Source organism: Miscanthus floridulus, chromosome 6 (genome assembly GCF_019320115.1).
Source record: "Miscanthus floridulus cultivar M001 chromosome 6, ASM1932011v1, whole genome shotgun sequence".
Classification (NCBI taxonomy): domain Eukaryota; kingdom Viridiplantae; phylum Streptophyta; class Magnoliopsida; order Poales; family Poaceae; genus Miscanthus; species Miscanthus floridulus.
Genome location: NC_089585.1, coordinates 12447544 through 12462672, shown reverse-complemented (window position 1 = coordinate 12462672; position 15129 = coordinate 12447544). Strand labels below are relative to the sequence as shown.

The 15129-nt window shown below is 49.8% G+C and overlaps 2 protein-coding genes across 3 annotated transcripts; one reads left to right on the top strand and one right to left on the bottom strand.

Annotated features, from left to right (window-relative positions):
* Positions 1-670: 670 nt before the first annotated feature.
* On the top strand, positions 671-6840 carry LOC136461660 (ABC transporter C family member 3-like). Its single transcript, XM_066460949.1, has 10 exons — positions 671-3294; positions 3375-3461; positions 3544-4173; positions 4255-4419; positions 4495-4789; positions 4897-5111; positions 5265-5570; positions 5676-5739; positions 5890-6129; positions 6219-6840. Exons 1-10 carry the CDS (start codon positions 871-873, stop codon positions 6320-6322), a joined length of 4530 nt encoding a protein of 1509 aa, XP_066317046.1. The 5' UTR covers positions 671-870; the 3' UTR covers positions 6323-6840.
* Positions 6841-7292: 452 nt separating this feature from the next.
* Positions 7293-8953, bottom strand: LOC136461663 (transcription factor HY5-like). 2 transcript variants are annotated; one of them, XM_066460951.1, is made up of 3 exons: positions 8304-8948; positions 7822-8186; positions 7293-7707 (listed from the first exon to the last, which is right to left on the bottom strand). In XM_066460951.1, exons 1-3 carry the CDS (start codon positions 8422-8424, stop codon positions 7600-7602), a joined length of 594 nt encoding a protein of 197 aa, XP_066317048.1. In that variant the 5' UTR covers positions 8425-8948; the 3' UTR covers positions 7293-7599. The 2 variants fall into 2 exon arrangements, with proteins under 2 accessions (XP_066317048.1, XP_066317047.1); XM_066460950.1 differs by having other exon boundaries at positions 7293-8186; positions 8304-8953.
* Positions 8954-15129: the final 6176 nt, after the last annotated feature.

Below are 15129 nucleotides of genomic sequence, written 5' to 3'. Positions count from 1 at the left end.
CCTCTCGCATGCGGCCATGGCGACCTCTGATGAACTCCGACGAACTCCGGCCATAGCGCCCCCGCCCCTGACCTGGATCGTCATCAAAATTCGAGAGTTAGAGATTCAGGTGACACCATAGTACAAGTTGATTAACTTGGATACTCATTTGAGACGGACATGTAAATTATTGCAACAATGTCACTATGCTGGTTTTACTGTACATCCATTCGCATGAGCTCTGATCTATTCACTTGGGAACGACCGACCGAAATTCATTATTCATCCAAAGTCACGTTACAGTGTTTCTCCGATTTTGCTTGAGGAATCCACGGCGGCCAATGCGCTCTCCTTTATTTTTGGAGAAGCGCGCAAAAGATCTCTCCGCCCAGCAGCGACAAATCCGCGAGCCCTCGAGAATAACCACCTTCCCATCCTGGAGTAATTATCTTCTTCTAAACAAACAAAACGCATCGTCCTGCGTCATTAGGAAATCAGAACCGAGAGATCCCGTAATCCTTTCTTACCGCACTCCTTTAACCCTTCTCTCCGCCGTAAAAAATAGCTAGCAGTCCAACCGGGCCACGTCGCCACGCCGTAAAAAGTTACTCCTACTGCCCACCGCCGTCGCGGTCCGGCAGCGAGACACGGCACGCGCGCCGTTCGATTCTTCCCCACGGGTGGGGTGTGGGTGCGGGGGGACTGGTGAGGGAGGGGGACGGTTCCTTGGACTCCAAGGAGCCCAGAGGCGCGCGCGGCAGCCGTCTTTGACCGCCACCGCGGGGCGTCGCCGTGAGGAGGCCTCGGGGCCGTTGACGCCCGCGGCGACGTCTCGCCTATATAAACCCACTCCCGCCCTCCGCCTCACTCATCCCACCCACTCGTCGCCAGATGCCAGTGTCCACGGCAGCGCTGCCTTACGCGGCGCCCGCGATGGCGGCGACGCCGGCGGGCGAGGGCCCACTCCTCTACTTCTTCTTCTCCCTGGAGCCGCTCGTCCTCCACGGCGTGGACGCCGCGGTCCACGTCCTCCTCGCGCTCGCAGTTGCGGGGCGGTTTCTGTTCCGCCGCTGCGGCCTCTCCGTCGCCAAGGACGGGGAGGCGCGTGGAGGCGGACCCCGCGGCGGAGGCCGGTTCCGGTGCCACGGGGTCGCGGCCTGCGCCACGTGGGCCCTGGCGGCGGCCGAGGTCCTTCTCGCGGCCTACTCGTGCTACCTGGGCGCCACCTCCGGCTCCGGGTGGTCGCGTGACGCGGTGGTGGGCCTCGTGGACGCGGCCGCGCGCGCGGTGGCGTGGCTGCTGCTCGCCGCGTACCTGCAGTTCGACTTCGGGCGGCGGCGCGAGGAGCGGTTCCCGGCGCCGCTCAGGCTCTGGTGGGCGTTCTTCCTGCTGCTGTCCATCCTGGCCGTCGCCGACCACGTGGCGACGAGCCTCGACGGGCTCCTGGTGCCGGCGCTCGCGTGGGTGTTCGACGCCGTCTCGGTTGCTGCTGCCGTGGTCCTGCTCTGCGCTGGGTTCGTAGGCAGGAGGGAGGGAGGCGGCTCTGCTGCCGAGGAGCCTCTGCTCAACGGCGCGCATGAGACGGCGGACGGTAACAGCCGCAGCGACGCCGAGGCGTCCAGGTTCACCGGCGCCGGTTTCTTCAGCGTGCTCACCTTCTCGTGGATGGGCCCCCTCCTCGCCGTCGGCCACAAGAAGACCCTCGGCCTGGACGACGTCCCGGGGCTCGACCCCGGTGACAGCGTCTCCAGCCTGCTCCCGACGTTCAAGGCCAACCTCGAGGAGCTGGCGGGCGGCGTCTCCGGCTCCGGCCGGAAGGCCGTCACGGCGTTCAAGCTCACTAAGGCCCTGTTGCGCACCGTGTGGTGGCACGTCGCGGTGACCGCGTTCTACGCGCTGGTCTATAACGTCGCCACCTACGTTGGCCCGTACCTCATCGACTCCCTGGTGCAGTACCTCAACGGCGACGAGAGGTACGCGAGCAAGGGGCAGCTCCTTGTCCTCGCGTTCATTGTCGCCAAGGTATTCGAGTGCCTGTCGCAGCGCCACTGGTTCTTCCGGCTGCAGCAGGCGGGGATACGCGCGCGTTCCACGCTTGTTGCCGTCGTGTACCAGAAGGGCCTCGCGCTGTCAAGCCAGTCGAGGCAGAGCCGCACGAGCGGCGAGATGATCAACATCATCAGTGTCGACGCCGACCGCGTCGGGATCTTCTCATGGTACATGCACGACCTCTGGCTGGTGCCGTTGCAAGTGGGCATGGCGCTGTTCATCCTGTACTCTACCCTCGGGCTCGCTTCCCTCGCCGCACTTGGAGCCACCGTGGTCGTCATGCTTGCCAATGTGCCTCCTGGGCGAATGCAGGAGAAGTTCCAGCAGAAGCTCATGGACTGCAAGGATGTCAGGATGAAGGCAACGTCTGAGATCCTGCGCAACATGCGGATTCTGAAGCTGCAGGGGTGGGAGATGAAGTTCTTGTCCAAGATCATTGAGTTGAGGAAGACAGAGACAAATTGGCTGAAGAAATACCTCTACACATCGACTTTGGTTACCTTTGTGTTCTGGGGGGCCCCGACTTTCGTTGCTGTGGTGACCTTTGGGGCGTGCATGCTCATGGGGATTCCATTGGAGTCAGGGAAAGTGCTTTCTGCTTTGGCCACGTTCCGCGTGCTGCAGGAGCCAATATACAACCTTCCTGACACGATCTCAATGGTGATCCAGACCAAGGTGTCTCTGGACAGGATAGCATCATTCCTATGTCTTGAGGAATTGCCGACTGATGCTGTGCAGAGGTTGCCAAATGGTAGTTCAGATGTTGCAATTGAGGTCACCAACGGGTGCTTCTCCTGGGATGCCTCACCGGAATTGCCAACGCTGAAGGACCTGAACTTCCAAGCTCAGCAAGGCATGCATGTTGCAGTTTGTGGGACAGTGGGCTCTGGTAAATCGAGCTTGCTATCTTGCATTCTTGGTGAGATCCCAAAGTTGTCAGGAGAGGTTAAGATTTGCGGGATGACGGCTTATGTCAGCCAGTCAGCATGGATACAGAGTGGCAAAATTCAGGACAACATATTGTTTGGCAAGGAGATGGACATGGACAAATATGAAAGAGTCCTTGAGTCGTGTTCACTGAAGAAAGACTTGGAGATCTTGCCATTCGGTGACCAAACTGTCATCGGAGAGCGAGGGATCAACCTGAGTGGTGGGCAGAAGCAAAGGATTCAGATAGCCCGCGCTTTGTATCAGGAAGCAGACATCTATTTGTTCGATGACCCATTCAGTGCTGTTGATGCTCATACAGGGTCCCACCTTTTCAAGGTACACAATTTGTTATGCTTAAGCTTAACCTTTTATGTTCAGTAGAAGTTTCAAACACTGGTGCCTGCTTATTTTTGCAGGAATGCTTGCTCGGGGCTCTGTCTTCAAAAACAGTAGTTTATGTTACTCATCAGATTGAATTCCTACCGGCAGCTGACCTTATTTTGGTGAGAATTTCATTGGTAAAACTTCCATCCATTATTCATTGCAATAAAACGGATGCCTCTCCTTACTAGGACTGTGTTATAGGTGATGAAAGATGGCAAAATAGCACAAGCAGGAAAATACAATGAAATACTTGGTTCAGGAAAAGAGTTCATGGAGCTAGTTGGTGCACACAAGGATGCACTCGCAGAATTGGACACAATCGATGCTGCAAACGTAAGCAACGAGGGATCCCCTTCCAGAGGTACAGCAAAACTGACCAGAGCTCTATCGTCAGCTGAGAAGAAAGATAAACAGGACGAAGGGAACAATCAGAGTGGACAGCTGGTGCAGGAAGAAGAAAGAGAGAAAGGCAAGGTTGGGTTTTGGGTCTACTGGAAGTACCTCACCTTAGCTTATAAGGGTGCACTTGTACCGTTAGTGTTGCTTGGACAGCTACTTTTCCAAGTCTTACAAATTGGGAGCAATTACTGGATGGCTTGGGCTGCTCCCGTCTCAAAGGACGTTGAGCCTCCAGTGAGCATGTCAACACTGATATATGTCTATATCGCATTGGCTGTTGGAAGCTCGTTGTGCGTCCTCCTAAGAGCGTTGTTTCTTGTAACAGCCTCATACAAGACAGCGACTCTATTATTCGACAAGATGCACATGTCCATATTTAGAGCTCCTATGTCTTTCTTTGATTCCACTCCGAGTGGGCGCATCTTGAACAGAGTAAGTCATCTTCATGTGAACAATTTCGCAAGTTCTACTTATTTTCTTGGACTATGCTAACAGATGCTTCAAACTTTTCAGGCTTCCACTGATCAGAGCGAAGTGGACACCAGCATTGCATACCAGATGGGTTCTGTTGCATTTGCTGTCATACAACTTGTTGGAATCATTGCTGTGATGTCTCAGGTTGCATGGCAGGTGTTTGTTGTTTTCATTCCTGTAGTTGCTACCTGTTTCTGGTATCAGGTACGATTGGCCACCTTTATCCCCTTCATCATAGATCTAGTCATAGGTATCTAATTGACCTGCCTTTTTTTGCAGCGATACTACATTGATACAGCCAGGGAGCTGCAAAGGCTAGTAGGTGTTTGCAAAGCTCCTATCATACAGCATTTTGCAGAATCAATAACAGGATCAACCACCATCAGAAGTTTTGGCAAGGAAAATCAGTTTGTATCGGCAAATAGCCATCTAATGGATGCCTACTCCAGACCGAAATTCTACAATGCTGGAGCAATGGAATGGCTTTGCTTTCGCCTGGATGTGCTGTCATCTCTTACATTTGCATTCTCTTTAATATTCTTGATCAATCTACCCACGGGTTTCATCGATCCAGGTATCACGTCAGTTTTGAACAGTTTTTGTTGTTCCACTCAATTGTTTGTTAATAAAAATGGTCTGAGTTGAAGAGAGCTTGTAACTAACATTACATCCTACTTTCAGGAATTGCTGGTCTTGCAGTCACATATGGGCTTAACCTGAACATGCTGCAAGCATGGGTTGTCTGGAGCATGTGCACTTTGGAGAACAAGATTATATCAGTAGAGAGAATTCTGCAATATATAAGCATTCCTGCAGAGCCACCTCTTTCCATGTCAGAAGATAAGCTGGCTCATAACTGGCCATCCGAAGGAGAAATTCAGCTCCACGACCTCCATGTAAATCCTCTTTTTTTTCTGCATGGCAATGTTGTTCTGAAGAAGCTGCATGATTCCTCATTGTTATTGAACTGACATAAATCAAGTCTGGTAAAAAGACAGCGAAAGAACTATTTTAGGTGCAATGTGCCCTTAACTTCTAGTTTGATGCAGGTGAAATATGCCCCGCAGCTCCCATTTGTTCTGAAGGGACTTACAGTCACCTTCCCTGGAGGCCTGAAGACCGGTATTGTTGGAAGAACAGGAAGCGGCAAATCCACCCTTATACAGGCTCTTTTCCGTATCGTGGACCCAACTATTGGCCAGATACTAATAGACAGCGTCGACATTTGCACCATTGGTCTGCACGATCTGAGATCTAGACTGAGCATCATTCCACAAGAGCCAACCATGTTCGAGGGGACTGTGAGAAGTAACCTTGACCCCCTTGGGGAGTACACTGACAGTCAAATCTGGGAGGTAATTTCACCTTTCATATGCTCAAGGCTTGTCATTTGTTACATTACACTCTCACATAACAATTTTAGCTAAGTTGCAGCATCCATCTGTTACTCTTGATTCCAGGCCTTGGATTGCTGTCAGTTAGGTGATGAGGTGAGGAGGAAGGAACACAAGCTTGACTCACCAGGTCCAACACTACAGTAGTTCTTTTCTTCCACACTTTTCACATCCCACACTATTCACATTCCTAGCCTAGTACTAGGTTCCAAAAAATGCAGAAGGTGCGCATGTTCCCGTTGATAATATTCTGAAGTCCTCTCAATCTGTTGGGTTGCAGTGATAGAGAACGGCGAGAACTGGAGCGTGGGTCAGCGTCAGCTTGTATGCCTTGGTAGGGTAATCCTGAAGCGGAGCAAGATCCTCGTCCTGGACGAAGCCACCGCTTCAGTGGACACCGCAACAGACAACCTGATCCAGAAGACGCTTCGGCAGCAATTCTCGGAGTCGACGGTCATCACCATCGCGCACAGGATCACGTCGGTCCTCGACAGCGACATGGTCCTCCTCCTCGACAACGGTTAGCGCCCCCCGCAAACCACCCGCCTAATTTCATTTTTTTTTAAACTTTGTTGTTGCTTGTTCTGACGCCGTGATGCTGCTTTGCAGGTGTGGCCGTGGAACGCGACACGCCGGCCAAGCTGCTGGAGGACAAGTCGTCGCTCTTCTCCAAGCTCGTCGCGGAATACACGATGAGGTCGACGCACACGTAGCCAGCAACCGAAAAAGTTCTTCGTCGTGCTGCTTTCTTTGCTCCAACGCCGTTTGAGGCCGGCACCTGGGGCAGGCTGGCTCGTTGACCACGCCGGCAGATTTTTATGGGTCGCCGGTGAGGCAGGCTTACTCGTCGATGATGCCGAAAAAAATTAATACTGATCGCGCGCGTTATCTCTAATATAGAGAGCTAGCGCTAATCTGATTGTCGTAACGTTGGGGAGCTGAGGTTCAGAAATGAGTTAAGGACTTCAGGTGATTAGAAAGTTGATGGTTAGTAGTGTTCACTCTGAGCATACTTAGCGCCCATCAAGAATATCATGTGCTTTGGCCACGTACCAGGAATGTTTGAAAGGTTTTTGTAATTATTTGTAACTCCTACGCTACGCCTGAATAAAATAGTTAAGTGTTTGCACGTTAGCGAACAAACAAAACGGAGCAGCATTCGACAGACAAAGCTGCTGATCTCATGCTGATTTTACTCTTCTTTTTTATTTACGATGAGAGCCTGTGAATGAAGAGAGCAAGTCGTGCAGAGTGCGGAGAGGTTTTTACACCGCCGCGTTGCTTTCGACTAGTCCCGATCCCTTAGAAACAATTGAGATGCAAAATGGTGTCCCCTTCGGCAGATTCTTCAGCCAACCACCGTATGGGCGCATGGCAAGTGCATCCATGCCCAAAAAGCTTGCCCAAAGGTGTTTTGTATCTCATGTTGCAAGCCACGCCGGACACGTAGAGACCACAAACTTTATGCTCAAAGGAACGCTGAATTCACACAAGTAATCAAGGATGCATGCTGTTTGCATCGGCCTGAAGAAGAGCACCCAAGATTCCAAATGCAGATTCCAGCACCAGTTGCAGAGTTCTCTCACAAGTATGTATGACGTGTGTGATTGTTACCACGTTTTCCCTGCGCAACAGTTTATGGACTCTTTGGTGACCCTTTTTCTCCAAGAAGTGAAAGCATCAGGCTCTGGCACGGTGGTAATCTTGAATTGAATTGCCAAACCGCAAGGCTGAATTATAGTACAGTACAATGAGAAAATTACACTGACACCCTACCAAGAAACTACCAGTAGTGATGAGTAGCCCTACCAACAGTCGGAGAGACGGGATTGCTACGTAACAGTTAAAACAGTGCATCAGCGAGGCAGACGAACACAAGTACAGTAGAAAAGAAGAAAAAGAGAAGAAGACGTCATCAGCAACAGCAACACGCCAACAATGGTCAGATCAGGCGAGCGCGAGCACGGACCAGGTCCCTCTCCCATTCTCGTCAGCTCTTGGTGAAGTGGTGCTTCTTGGCGCCGTCTCCGCCCTTGCCGCCACCGCCGCCGCCGCCACTGCTCCTCTTGCTCGCGTGCGCCGTCGTGTTCTTCAGAATCTGCGCGGCGGGAGCAACAGGGGGTCGGTCACTCAGAACGAGAGGAAAGCTTCGGAGCTCAGATCGAACCGCGGAAACGAATGGGGGGATGGACGGAGGTAGGCGAGGCAGCACCTGGCGGAGCGTGTTGTTCTCGTTCTGGAGCGTGGACACCCGCTGCTCGAGCTCGGCATTGCGGAGCTCCAGGTCCTTGGCCTTGGCCTCCAGCTCCGTCAGGTACGCCTTCTTCCGCTCCCGCGCCTGCTGCGCGGACACGCGGTTCCGAAGCAGGCGCTTCAGCCGGTTCTGCTCCTTGTCCCCCGCGGTGCGGCCGCGCTTCTTCCCGGCCGCCGGAGGCTGCGCCCCCGTGGCCGCCGCCAGCTGCCCCCCCTGCTTGCCGTCCTCCTTGGGGCGCTCGTCCGCGCCCGCGCCCGACGAGGCCGACGCCGACGCGCCGCCCATCTCCGGCACCCGCCGTATCTCCTCGTCGCTCTCCACCCCTGCAGTGGCATGCGCGCAGCGGCAACTTCAGCTGCGGAGTTTAGCAGACGAAACAAAAAAAAACAATAAAACAGGAAATCTGAGAGGGTGGTGCATGGGTTGGGCGCGGCACCTACCTCCTTCCCTGAGGTTGTTGGGGGCGGAGCTGGAGGAGCGCTCGCTGCTGGAGGAGGGGAGCGAGCTCGTGGTGCTCGTCTTCGCCTGCTGCTTCTCGTGCTCCTGCTCCTGCGCCGCCATCTTCCTCCTCCTCTCCTTCCCACTCCAAGAACAGATCAGGATCTCCTTCCTCCCGCGCACCACTCCTGCTCGGACTCCGCCTCCTCCCCGAGAAAAATCAAATCTTTGCGCACGCCAGAAGGGACAGGAGACAAGGGGGGAGGGGAAGAAAATCAGATGCAGATCAGACGAGAGAGAGAGGACGAGAAGAGAGGAGAGAGAAAGAGTCTGTGTGCGTGACGGGAACGGGAGGACGGGAGAGGTGGGCGGGGAGAGAAATGGAGGTCGGTGGGGTTGGGGGGGTTTGGATGAGACGCCATCCCCGCCGTGCACGGCACCAACATCCTACGGCCGGGGCCGGGGAAGCGTGGCACGGCGCCGCACCATACACGCCTCCACCGCATCTGACGGCGACCTCTTGAACGCGTAGCTGCGTGTCCATCCCTCTGATCAAGCCCACTTGTCACTTCCAAATCACGCGCCTCGTCTATTGGCTGCCACAAAACTTTCCTATAATCGTGTTAAAGCAACTTGCGAAGTGAAACATAAAACTCATTCTATGCATTGAGTCTGGCACAGTAAAAAGATCATCCACCCAAATCTTTTCTTCTCCAACAGACAACCCAAAGGGTCCCTGCATGCGCCGCTGCCGCCGCCCTGCTACGTAGCTCTGCCCATCTTTGCTCCACCTCCATTCTCCTCTCTCCCCATCTCTGCTCTGCTCCACACCGCCGTCGCCGCCCTGCTCTGCAGCTCCGCCCCAGGCCGAGCACCGCGCTTGCCTCTACCTGATGGAGCCGCGAGCAAGAGAGAGAAAAAAGGGAAAGGCGAGCAAGAAAGAGAAGGCAGGCGAGCAAGAACCCCAATGAGGCCAAAACGCGGACGGCAGCAGGCTCAAGCTCCGACTCGCCGTCGTCCTCGCCCTCCCGCCCCCGCCAGCGGGGGTCGTCGCCGGAGCCGTCCAGCTCCGACTCCCGCGCCGACGGTGGCGCCACCGGCTCCTCGGCCTCCGACCGGCGCCAGCGCAAGCTCAAGCTCGTAGTCAAGCTCTCCCAGCTGCCCCCGGACCAGCACCACCGCCGGGCCCCACCTCCCCCGTCGTACTCTGACGGCTCCGACGGGGCGAAGGACCTGGCCGGGGACAGAAGCGGCGACGAGGAGCAGGTCAAGCCGCCCAAGAAGCGCCGGATCGAGCCGCGCACCGACAGATCTCGCCATCGCGAGGTGGTCCGCGTGTGCTTCTTGCCGGTGATCCTCCTCGGAGCAAGAGCCGCGTCCGACGAGCTTCTCCTCCTGTCGTCGATTTGGGTCGAGGAGAGAGACATATGCATTTTTGAGTTCCCTCTCACCTCCGACGCAAACTAGGTCTTCCCTTTGCCTACTCTGTTGGAGGCCGTTTCTTTCATGTGAACTAGGCATTTTAGGTATAGATCGCGTGATGCGTTGCCTACTGGAGACAGTCTCAATCGAGAAACATAGCTCCACGGTATAGATCGCGTGATGCGTTGCCTACTGGAGACAGTCTCAATCGAGAAACATAGCTCCACAACAAACAACTGTTGGTACCGTAACTTACTCAGTCTCCGGCGGCGCTGCCGACAGAGTTCACAACTCCTCGAGATTTCTACGCGGTATCAATGGAGACTACGTACATTCCCAAAATTTTTGCCAAGGCGAAGCCCTATCTAAGCATTCCACCGTCAGCATGTGGATCCGAGGTCCTCAGGGAAGGAGGAGGAGTACGAGGAGGATGTGACCAAGCTTAGAGGAGAGATACTTCGTTGGCTTAGAAATTCAGGGCGCTCCTCACAAGAAAGTTATCTAGCGTCGCACTTTGGCCAGAAGTCTGAGATGCTCTGTCACATTTTGTGCAGCAAGCTAGGCAATGATGACCAAGTTATGGGTTGTTCTTTAGTTGTTGTGCCCAAATGATTTTGGTTGTTTCCATATACAATCATTGTTGTTTTCGTGAGCAAGTTTTGGTGTTGGGTTGTTCAGTTTCTCTTGGTAGGTTTGTCCTGTTCAAATTGCTTTTTCACAGAGCAGTGCCAATGAAGTTTTTTTTCCCTAGTTTCCTTCCATAAAAAGCGGTGTTAGTCGTGTTTCTTGTTCTGTCAAAGTTGTCGAGAGAAATGTGACACATCCTTCCAAGTTGTATGATTTTGGGTCTAGTTTTTCTCATAAATTGAACCAATTTTATTTTAGTAATAATAGTAGGCAAAACAAAAGCTTCCATCATCATTTCACTCTGTAGATAAAATATACTAAATAGTATATTTTCCTCATAAAAGAGTAAAAAACAGAATAATCTGTTAACACCGTTGTGACCACGTCTAGCAGTTACTAACGTCAAACGTTTTCTACTTGTAAGGGGGTACCAAGCATGTGGAAGTTGAACCCCAGCACCACTCACATGTATTGTATCAACTTGAGCGAAGAGTTACATACTAAAGTCAGTTCGTTGGAGGATCCTTGTCATAATTATGTGAAAGCAACACTTATTCTCGACAAGTTTGTGGACCCTTCTTACTTTTCCGATTATGCGCCCGGTGCAAATCAAGGTCAGAGTACAGTGCCATCGTGGCCATAACTCAGTTTATGCCCAACTTCTCAATGCCATTTCAGCATTCCATCCAATGAAAATATATTTTAGCACATATCTATAAGTTGCAATACTGCAGCAAACATGCACAATGAAAAGAAATATGTAAATGGGACACTTCATCATTGTAACCAAAAAGGAACATTAGAAGTGCTTCAAAACAAAACTATATTCAAAGAAAAAGAACAGATGGATATGTGTATATCCAGCTGGGCCTTTCAAGCAATTAGCTCACTGAGAGTGACCACATTAAGTAGCAGAAGTTGCTCAAAAAAAAATTTAAGTAGCAGAAAACTCGAGAATATGCAGGAAGAACAATCTGGCTGCATAATCTGATAATCCGAAACAGGATAGTGAGATCAGGGACCTTACAAAATGAAGTCAATATAATAATTGTATGTAATCTAATACTAGTAATAACCTTATTTGGTCAACATGCAAAAATATTGCTCTTAAATAAAGTGGAGCACGAACTTAAATACTATTTGAGGAATTAGGTGACCAAAAGAATGTGTGTAGGTCAAACCGGGTCACTAGGTTTTTCTTGAATCAACTTCAGACCAAAAGGCTGTCCCAAGGCTACTCAAACTTGAACCCAGCATCCGGCATCCCCTTACTTCCAGGCAGTATTACTCTCAAAGATTACAGTTTAGGTCATATTTGGATCTCATGTATGAAAAATGAGAAAGAGGTGGGAAAATAAGGAGGAGATCCAAAACTTCAGATTGTAGCTAGAATGAGATTTTAGCATCCAACAGTATACCAAAATATACTATTAAAAGATTTTTACTATGCAAAGGCAATAATCACTGTGAGAATATATAAGAACTAAACACCCCCTCATATTTTGATCCAGAATTTTTTTTGAAACGAAATTTTGATCCAGAATTCAGATTCTATATTCAGTTCTTCACTATTATCTAGATTCTCTATTCACCATCTAGAATCTAGATTCTCAAATGAGACCCAAACATGCCTTCACATATCACTAGTACTATGGAAAACCTCATGAAATATTTTTTTTGAGGGAAAAAACCTCATGAAATATTTACTGCCAGCCATCTAATTTTGCTCTGGGATAGGTCATTATTAAGTACTTAGTTTCTGAATTTTCCAAAAGGAGATCAGAAACAAACTCGTTTGGTCATCGGGAAAAGAAAGGCCACAAAAATTGCATACCGCCCGGCCCGTCGCTCCGGCAACCATGCCAACTCCAACAAGTGGAAACCACTAACGAATAGCTTTATTACTAGGGGAAATTCCATTCTTCCTCCTCTGACGTGTGCCCATACTCTTCTAATAGTTCATCTCAAGTGTCTGCTGTTGAAAATACGTGCCTAAAATGCATTCCAGATTTTATTTAGAGAAAAAACTCATAGATAAAAAATGATGCAAGCATATAAAATATGTAAACATACAACATACTGATTAGAATAGGATTACGCAAGAAAATTACTCAATGATCCCGCGTAGAATGTAGTCGAACGTGTTGAAGTAGATGTTGCAGATCACCAGGCAGTCGCGTGTAGACGCTGCCCAAAAACCTGATTGCTGTCCCGTGCAGAAGTCTCGCGGCAGTGGTTTCGGAGATCCTGCTATCTTTAAGTCCGGTGCACGCCGAACTCAAAGGTCGACGAGGCGCAGTAGCGAGAAGCTCAACACAACGAGTGGGGAGGTGAGCGTGTGACTGCGTACCCTTCAACCAGGACGTCTCATGGTTTTATAGGCCTTCATAGTGCATCAATTCTCCTCATCAAGCAGTAAAAATTGCCCATTTGAATGACAGAAACTGCTGCAATCAAATAGCAGAAACTGACACACCTTATTACTGTTTAAAGTAGCAGTTTCAATCACATTGAAGCGCTATTATGCTCAGCATTAAAAAAATAGAAACTGCACAAATAATAGCCTGTTGTACATGTACGCGTCGCAAGTCACGCGATTTTTCACATGAAAAAATACGCGCGAGCTACGCATGCGTATAGCAATAGTCTCTTTCTCTCTCATCTGCACCTATTTTGCATAGAGAGAAGACTTCTATATTTAAGCAAGGCAACATCTCCTTGAATTAGCAATATGGGACTAAAGGTTGTGCATGCTTTGGAATTTTTCAGATTGGACAAACATGGACCTAAATCCAACAATCCCCCATCAATTCCAACGCTATTGTACTGAACATTCTTTATATATACTAGATTTTCAGTATAAGTTCCGTACGGGTTGAACTTGCACCTAGATCAATAAGGTCCATCTTTCGGTAGCTTATGAATGGACTAAGCCATGAATTCATAGCTTTTTGCTATCAGATTTCTCTTGAAGATCCAACTGGTACTAAGCTGCAAGAACGTCAAGTCCAAACGGAGCTTTTAAAGGTCTTGCTCCCCGATCTTCTCATGAGCTTTCCAAAGAGTACCCCACTCTCATGAACTGTGACATAACAATTTAGCTCACATATGTGTATTCATTTTAGGTATTCTATAGGACGATATATTTTCCCTCGGTGGACACTAGAATACATTAAGGCATAATAGCCACCCTTCTATATAGAAGAGAGTATATTTTATGGGCGTACCCAGTGCAGAGAGCTTCTGCTCTGTGCGGGGTCTAGGGAAGGGTGTCAGTGGCAAGCCTTACCCTCGTCTGTGCAATGTGAGGAGATCACGACTCGAACCCAGGACCTTCTGGTCATAGACGGTAAGACTCTACCGCTTGCACCAGGCCCGCCCTTTAGAGTACATTTTATGGAACATGGATAATTTTTAAACAGATTGTACTCCCTGTTACAACAGTAACTTGTTTTTCTCATTTTCCAAATCAGGGATCTATCAAAGAAAATGAGTTGCTATTACTTTGGAACTAAATAGGTCTCATCCCCATGTCCATGTTTGCAATAGAAATCGTTGTCTGTGCAAGCCCTTTTGTAAAGGGATATGCTAGATTTTTCTCACTACGGATATAATTCACAGCAATTACTCCGGAGTTTTTTTAGTTTTCTAACAGATTTAAGCCTCCTTTTCACATGTCTTGAGGACTTCGAATTATCCTTAGTACTCATAACTTCGATCAATACCGTTTGGTTGTCACAATACATAAGGATTGCCGGAACTGATTTCTCTACCAGTGGCAAGTCCATGAGTAGCTTCTTAGCCGCTCGGCCTCAACAGTAGCCATGTAAAGTGCTATAAGCTCAGCTTCCATGGTCGACCGTGTCAAAATGGTCTGTTTACATGACCTCTGTAACACCCTTGGTATTACACCGTAAATCATTTACTAAAACATGTCATGAGCATCATGTTTATGTGTTAATGCATGTGATAAAGTGTGTAGATCAATTTCTATAACTCGAAACGATTAACTAAAATGAGAAACAAAAGTTGATTCAATAGTCACGTTATATCACTTAGGGTTTAAAACCAATTTTTATTAAGCAAAAATGCTATAGAACATGTATGTGGTACTTAAATAAAGTTTGAAGTACAAACTTTGTAGATGACAATAAAATACTTACGGTTGAAAAATGTTATTACTAGCTAATATTTCCACTAGCTTAGAAATCGTAAATGGAAATCAAATTCAGCTCAAACTTAGAAATTTGCAAGTCTACCAACTGCTAGACATTGATATGTTTAGCAATTTATTATGAGAGATTGGATTAAAGGGTGGTGTAGTGTTATAGCTCAATTTGGTAGTGTCATGTGCCATCTTGAGCATGGTGAAGATGGTTTAGGTCCTAAAGCAATCGTTTGGTCGTGTTGAACGCTTTAAAATTCATGTGTGTCATTGTTTTGGTTGGTTGGCGCTGGGTGCGCGGTCACCACGTGGTCTTCTCATGCCGCGCACATGGTCGCGTACCGCATGGTCAGCTATGCCGCCACGCTTGGCCGGTCGAGCCGCTTGGGCTTGGCCGAGGCCGACCACAGCGAACCATTGGCCTCGCGCCCTGCTGCCTAGCCTCTCGCTGTCGCCATGGGTGCCGCCGTGGCCGCGTTGCGCTGCCATCACGTTCGCACTGCCGATGCTTCTCATGCCATGACACTACCGCTGCCATCGCCACGTCCGCACCGGTCCACTGCACCTCTGCACTGTTGATGGCCCTGTGTTTGTCGCCTCTACCGCGTGCACGT